This window comes from Nelumbo nucifera, chromosome 1 (genome assembly GCF_055504915.1).
Source record: "Nelumbo nucifera cultivar China Antique chromosome 1, China Antique-T2T, whole genome shotgun sequence".
In the NCBI taxonomy this organism is placed as follows: Eukaryota; Viridiplantae; Streptophyta; class Magnoliopsida; order Proteales; family Nelumbonaceae; genus Nelumbo; species Nelumbo nucifera.
In genome coordinates, this window is record NC_142649.1 from 131106151 (window position 1) to 131113818 (window position 7668).

The 7668-nt window shown below is 38.0% G+C and overlaps 1 protein-coding gene across 1 annotated transcript; it reads right to left on the bottom strand.

The window, feature by feature from the left end:
- Positions 1 to 495: 495 nt before the first annotated feature.
- Positions 496 to 7411, bottom strand: LOC104608160 (putative aminotransferase TAT2). The gene is made up of 7 exons (XM_010274054.3): positions 6842 to 7411; positions 6097 to 6436; positions 5747 to 5965; positions 5033 to 5092; positions 2892 to 3047; positions 2716 to 2809; positions 496 to 1014 (listed from the first exon to the last, which is right to left on the bottom strand). The coding sequence occupies exons 1-7, from the start codon at positions 7294 to 7296 to the stop codon at positions 896 to 898; spliced, it is 1443 nt and encodes a 480-aa protein (XP_010272356.1). The 5' UTR covers positions 7297 to 7411; the 3' UTR covers positions 496 to 895.
- Between the last annotated feature and the right edge of the window lie 257 nt (positions 7412 to 7668).

The following is a 7668-nucleotide window of genomic DNA, read 5'->3' on the forward strand; positions in this document are numbered from 1 at the left end:
TGGTACTGTGATTTTCGTGATGTGTGGTGTGTGTTTGGATCTACTGGGCCCCACTATGGAGTGGTTGAAAATTGAAATCGGTTTTTTTTTCTGTAAATATTCATATGGTTTCAGCCACTTACAATTTGCACTGTGGTGTGGATGTATTGTCAGCAAAATTTTAAATAAAATGTCTTGGTCATTTTTTAGTAATATTAACCATTTATCACAATAATCATTAAATCTACCATGGTGTGGACTGATCCACAAGATTTTGTTGTGGAACCCTGGTCTCACGCTACACCTTCAAAGTTCAAACAAACAACATTTGGGTGTACCATGGATTGAAACCAATGAAAATTACACCATGAGTTGCTCGAGAATGGGCTGGTCTACAAACATGTCTTCCGTGAAGCAATTCAAGCTGCTGACTAGCTAGCTCATGATGTAATTTCTATTAATCTTTGTACTGGTCTTATCCGAGAAATGTTGGATTTAAAACATCTCAGCCAAATCTAGATCCATATGTATATGGATGGATAAATAGGTTCTGGTGTTAGTCAAATAAAACTCCAATCCAAGGTTGGAAAAGGGTTGATATTGATACATGAAGTCATGAACGAGGTTAATATGGATTGCAGGGCTCTATGGCCAATGTAGAGGGTTCTCTATCTGATGAAACAGTCTGGATTGTCTCCAAGATTCTTCCATATGGTTAAAATAGAATAGGAGGGAAGTTCCCTAGTTGACCCAATTGGGGAACCTTCTCCGAGTGGATCTCCTAAAGATGAACCACATGTTGGTGGTCTCAGTTCACATCTGCTAATGGGCAAGATCAGCTCCACCAGATTGGTTGATGAGAACAATTATTTCTCTCTTTCTTTTTTCCTGGACAAGTAATTATTTTGTGATTCTCCTATTGTCGCTTTTTATGCCTCTGGCAGAAGGATCTTATCCTCCCCATGGCATCTTCAAGGGAAGATGGCTCGACTGCGAATGTTATCCGTAGCCAATTTTTCATTCCAACAGCGATTCCTGCAATAAATGTTAATTACAAAGTCATTAATCAAATAATATGGACTAACTACTAACTGGCTCTTGCAAACTCTGAAACCAGGAAAAAGCATAGAATCCAACATTATGCCCAAAGAGAATTGCATAGACACTTGACTTAACCATGTATATGGTTATCTATGCATCACCATGAACCACACAACCTATTGTACAAAAGTGACTGTTAATCCTCAACTTCATAACCAGTCTTTACCCTCTGGCCTCTGCAATGTTAAACCTATGACATAATAATCACTGATGATGACTTTATGGCCCTCTAGCCAACAGCCTTTGTCATGTATTCTATTTGCAGCTTTGTTTTGGTCCTAGCTCATCCAGTATCTAAAGACCATCAACACGTAAAGGACTATATACCATCTGTTTGATTAACACTTGTATATCAATCAAACATTGGTAAATGCAAAGAAAGAGCAAAAAATCATTCTACACATGGTTGTAATGTTCTAAAACAGGATCTGATGGAGAATGCTGGTAAATCTGGTGCATCGTTGTCACATTTTGATCTGGAATTTCCAAATGGAAAATACAAACAACGAACCTATAGCATATTCTGGTTTGACAGCAATTCTTCTGGTAAATCTGGTCCTGCAATTGGAGATCACCTCTAAGGTAGAGATGACATCATTTTTTAGTCTTTTTTATGGTTCAAAATCTAAATGTAGAGATGTAAGTTCCAAGAAGAGGTGATGGTCTTGCCTTTCTATCCTTTGAGGATTGACAGCTCTCAATTCCCATCAATTGGTGGAATGGGATTCGACCAACTCCATCAGCCAGGGCAATGGAATCAGGAAGGGTCTCTAGAAATTACAAGGAAGAGGTGATGGTCTTGCCTTTTTATCCATTGAGGATTGACAGCTCTCAATTCCCATCAATTGGTGGAATGGGATTCAACCAACTCCATCAGCCAGGGCAATGGAATCAGGAAGGGCCTCTAGAAATTACCTCACCTGCTTAATTAGATAATGCTTGTGACCTCTTGGAACCATTTTCTTTTGAGATGGATTCCTGGGGAGTTTTGACTGGGCTGATGAGTTTGATAGATCTGATGTTCAAGGGTGGACATATATAGTGAGTCCCAATTACCAATGCAAAGTTTATAAGAAGTACAAATTGTTCCACTTACTTGGTCTCATGTTTGTTGGCTGATTTCCACCTTGTACCTTTTTTCCTTTTACTTTTTCTTCTTAAATTGATAATAGATGAAGTTATTAGTAAGTTCAAGAAAGAGAGGTAGAATTGTCTAATTGCACAAGGTAGTGATAGACCAAAAAGGAATGCCAAAAGGAGTGCAAAGCTTTTGAAGCCTTCGGAAGATGTTAAATGGCCCCTAAAATGAGCTTCTACATGTCTTCTAAGAGTCTCAGGGATCCAGCATTACATAAATTTGCAATTCTACCTTCACAAAGCAAATGTGTGGGTAACAATAGTTATAGACAAAGCTGACAGAAGAATATGAAGCAGTGCCAAATCATGTTTCACACATTGAAGCACAGTTGTATGTCAGCAGGAAAGTGAGATCAACCTCCTTCAGTACATGAGTCGTGTGCACAAAAACAATGGTCTGGAGGCAATTATAACAATGCCTCTAGTAATTAAGATTGAAAGGCAGATATCCAGTCTTAATGTGAATGCATTCTGAAAAAGTTGGCATATTTTCCTCACCTGGCAGAACAATTACAGATTCCTCTTTAGCCAGCTTGTAGCAGAAGTCTATATCATCATTAATATCTTCTAGAAGTGACACATTCAATTTCACCTGTGTTATGAAAGTACAAGTAAGAATATCTCCAACAGCCCCTTTATTTTCAAACACAGCCCAGGTATTTGTACATCCTCACCATTACAAACATGGAACCCTCAGGTCTTTGTGGGCAAGTAATGCAATCAATCTCCTTTATTTTCTCAAAACAAATTTCTGAAGTTTGCCTCAGTATACTAGCAATCTTCTTAAAGAAATCTTCTTGTGTTTTCCCAAGGATTTGTGGAAGTGCACCCTATTACATCAAAGATTTTGTTATACAACATACAACATAGAAGAAATGAAGATAAGATAATGACCCCATTGTCATGCTTAACTTATTGAAAATTTTTAGCCGATGTTTCATCTGTATAAGAAACTATGAATATAGTTGCCAGAATCATAGTGTCATGGTAAGTGAAAAGTGAACAGCTAAGGGGCATGCTAGATGCAACAAATATTAGTGTTGATGACCAGTTGTTTGAATTGTTTGATACAACAATCACAAAGAAGAAAGTGCCACCCCTTGTCATCAATAATTACACAAATTTATTGAAAAGATAAATGAATGCAAAAAGAAGGAGCCTAGTCAACCTAGAGTAAGCATACCCAAACATACAAAATATCCCCAGAAAACAAAACTTTCCCTGCAGATATCATTTCAATGTGTCCAAGGAATTGGGACACTTAAGAAATAGGTATTCATCATGAAAACCAAAAACTTTAGCCTCTAATTTGGATCAATGAAGAATGGAGAAAGAGATGCAATTGCACAAGGAAGCTTGATAAAATAGACCAAAATATATGCCTTTACCCTACAATAATCTCCTTTAACTGCATCTAAAAAATGACATAGCATATGGTGCTGTAGCGGTAGAAAGAACGGGAAAAAAATGAAAGCCCCTCCACACCAGTTGCACCTGATTTTTCAGCTGAATATCAATTATCAGCCATAATTGAGTTTGATGGCATTATGCATGAGAGGAAACTGTTGACACATGATTTACATTAGGGGGAGGAGGAAGGGGGGACTCCACTATCAAGGCTCAATCCTAAGACTAAGAGTCAGAATGTAGACCTCTAAAATTAACTAATGCACCACATTTATAATGGCAAAAGAATGATTAAGTTATCTTAGAAAAACAGGCACAACTATAGCTAATCATACTTGAGGAATGGAATTATGAATTCCTTATTGAACCCTTCATACCAAAATGAGGATGCACAAAATCCTAAATAGAGCTAAAATTGGGTTCTTAATGAATGAGGAAACAGACAACAAAAAGAATAATAGTGACTGGATCTTCTTGCACTTTTGACATTAGAATCAATTGGTTGGTATGGTTGCTCAAACTAGAACTAAAGTGTCTGTAGTCTGTATATACATAGATTAAAGTGGAGTTTACAAGTATCTATTAACCAATACTATAGCAATTAACCATTTTTTTAAGTCCTTCAGTTAAATAAATAATTTTGAGAGAAGGTAAAGCAATATTCATTAATAACAAAAATCCCTGTACAACAAGTGGATGTACGTATTGATCTTACAAAAAACTGCTCCTCCTTCTAAATAACTTATGACTGGCTAGCCAAGAATGTAGTTTTCCCATTATCTTCTGAAAAACAACTTCATCTAATAATTTCTTAGCTTTGAATATCCTTGAATTCCTCTCCTGTCACAAAACCCAAAAACACAGCTGCCGGAATCATAGTCCCTCTATCTATAAATAAATTTTGGAAAGGATGAGTTTAGATTGGTTTTCTCATAGTCCCTCTCTATCTATGAAATTGGGAGAAAAGTTTAGGAGTTTTCTCTGTATTGTTGGATAAACTAGGTGCCATGTCAGTTTAGGGCTCAAATAACATGCCACTCCAGGACTAAGATTTGAAGTAGCTATATGGTGAATAATCTAGGGTTTGGAAACGATAAAAGGAATGCATTTTATTTACTCTATTGGTTTGTTCTAGTGCTACATTTTTTCATTAAGTGGATTGTTATTATATGGATTTTGCAACCTTGATTGCCATTTTAAGTTTTAGACCCTAGCTTCAAGCTTTCTCATTTATTTAGGATCACTCACTTTTTATCTTGTGGGTTCAATTAGTTTACTGCAATAAAAGATTTTAGGATTGCACCATATAACACAATATAAACAATTATTTATTCAAAAAAAGTAAAGTAGCATTAACAATGGAATTTTAGAGGGCACATGTTCCTTAAACTGAAGGTCAGATACAAACCTGAACAAAAGTCGCAGGGTCAGAAGAAATATTGAGACAGACCTTAATGCAATCAACAATCTGAGAAACAGAAGTAAGAAAGTAAGCAGTGGTCCATGTCAAATGCATAAAGTCAACAATAAAGAGCATGATAATTGAACAATTAGGGAAAACAGACATTTCATGTCCATTCCCCCAATAATTTCTTATCAAAGACCACTCATGTATTATGCCTAAAGGAAGCAGACCTCAACAGGCAATCAATTATACCACCGAAATTTGTACATTAAATGATGGAGAGATGAGATCCCTCAAACTGAATGAATGATCCTTCATAATGTCATGATGGATAATAAGCATGAACAACTAGCAAGTTACAAAATACCTAAGATCTTTCTTACATGCTACAATGAACAAATGTGCATATTAGTCAAGTTGTAAACAGTCTGATTAGTAATCTCATTACTGTTGTCTCCTTGACAACATGTTGGGTCAAGGAAAAAGCAGTAAAAAACAAGGGAATGTTTGCTCCACAACCACAAGGCACCCTAAGAAAACTTCATTCAGCTCCTACATGCATAACCGTGATAGACTTGAAAAGATATACATCAATCAACTGCTCTATAGAAGTCTCAATCGTAACTGCTATAGCAACTTTGGATCTATGTCATAAAATGATCTGAAGATAACATTAATAATCAAGGAAGAATGAAAACAGAAGAAACACAAAATAACCTGGGTCCTTTTAAGCATTCCATTGGGGTCACTAGTCACAAGCCAACCAAGTCTCCAACCAGGCACTATCCATCTTTTGGATATGGACCCAAGGGTAAGGACAGGAACAATTGATCCAAACACTCCCATCGGCACAAAAGGATTATTCCCAAATGTGAGATGACCATAAACTTCATCCGAAATTACCAGAATTCCAAGCTTTTTTGCAGTCTCAGACACCTAAATACAATCCAGAAGCAGTAATTAACATCACACCCAACTGGGTTCCTTTCCAAGGATGTTAAACAAGAAGTGAACTTCTCAACAGAAATCATGTATATAGACTGCTACTAGATCCAAATACAACTCACCTTCCGCAAGTGCTGATAAGTGAAGACATTCCCACAAGGATTTCCCGGGTTTATGATAACCATAGCAACTGTGTTCTCATCTGCAAGATTTTCAATGGAATCGATATCGACCTCCCAACCCTTTTCAGGGAGAAGATCATAATGACGAATTTCAAGATGATTAAAAGCTGCTCGAGCTTCATACAATGGGAACCCTGGCCTTGGAAGCAAAATATTTGCGCCAGGGCAAGCGAGGACTGATAGAGCAATCTCAATTGCTTGTGTACAACCAAGAGTGAGGAAAACATCATCCGGCGATAACTTGTATGGAAGATCAAGAGAAAGATACTCAGCAACAGCTCTGTTCAAAGAGCAACATAAACACCAATTAAAGGAGTTATTCAAAGGAAAGTTCGCCATCCTTACTAAATGAATGCAATAAAATCTAAACCGACAAGAGAGAGAGAGAGAGAGATGGATTTGATTTATCTAAATCGGTAAATCCTACGCAAATTTCAAATAGATTAAGAAAATACACTGTTAGCTAGCTAAGAGATGACAAAATCATAAATTGCCGATAAAAGAGACAGAATCTGGACAACTTTTCGGACTGAAAGCGTGCAGTCTAAAACTGTGAAAGGCCAATAAAGATAAAAGGCTGGAATAAACCAGAAAGCACACGCGAGAGAGTAGCTTCATCATTAGTTCAAAGTACTCAGAACAAGCTAAAAAAAGCTAGTTATTAATCTCTTGGAAGTACTACTACCTTCTGGCCGGAAGCATTCCAACAAAGGGAGGATAATGATTAAACTTGGCAGAACGAACAGCCTCAACAATGGCGTCTTCGGCAATCTGAGACGTCCGAAAACACGGAAACAGAGAAGGGTCGCCATGGCCGAGCCGAATCATGGGCCTGGGGTCTCCGGCATCGAGAGCAACATCGAGCATTTGGAGAAGGCCTCTAATGGTGATTCCCGTAGATGTAGTCAGGTCCTGGTTCGCTCGAAAACCCCATTTCCTAGACCAGTAGTTCTCCGTCCCCTCCTTCACGTCTTCTTTCGTGGCTCGAACCTGGAGGAATCGTCTTTGTTTTTGCTTTCTTGTGGGATTCAATACTATGAGGAGGAGAAGGAGGAAGAAGAGGAGAAGGGGGGAGAGCGAATGGATAGAGGGATCCCGTTGGAGCATAGTGATAACTCCCGTGGAAGCTCGGTTCTTCATCTGTAGATACGTAGTAAAAGATGGATGAGTGACAAATCCAAACGAACATGCATTTTGTTGGCGCTCCTGGAGCAAGTATGAGGATGACGTGACGACCACAAGAGCACTCTGCACTCCAGACACAGATCGCGTGTTCCATCTTTCATCACAATAAACGGAGTTCTATTTTTATCGTTTTTTTATTGACGACGTTGGATTTGAGAGCTCGCTTACGTAGGGTTGGGATGCAAATGGATCGGATCATTATCCGATTCGATTTTAAACCCAATCTTTTTCACCAGATTCGGATATTTTGGATGGTCCGTTTAAAAATTCGTCGGATCGAATTCGAATCACCCCTTCGATCTTATCTATATATATTGTTGCCGCTCG

Bases quoted from the DNA above. Each gene is read 5' to 3' on its own strand.
- LOC104608160 (XM_010274054.3), bottom strand. From the start codon at position 7,296: ATGAAGAACCGAGCTTCCACGGGAGTTATCACTATGCTCCAACGGGAT. The intron at 5,093-5,746 runs GTTATTTTGTGT...TCTGTTTCTCAG, and splicing joins GAATGCTTAAAAGGACCCAG to ATTGTTGATTGCATTAAGGT. The intron at 1,015-2,715 runs GTGAGGAAAATA...CATTTATTGCAG, and splicing joins ATCTGTAATTGTTCTGCCAG to GAATCGCTGTTGGAATGAAA.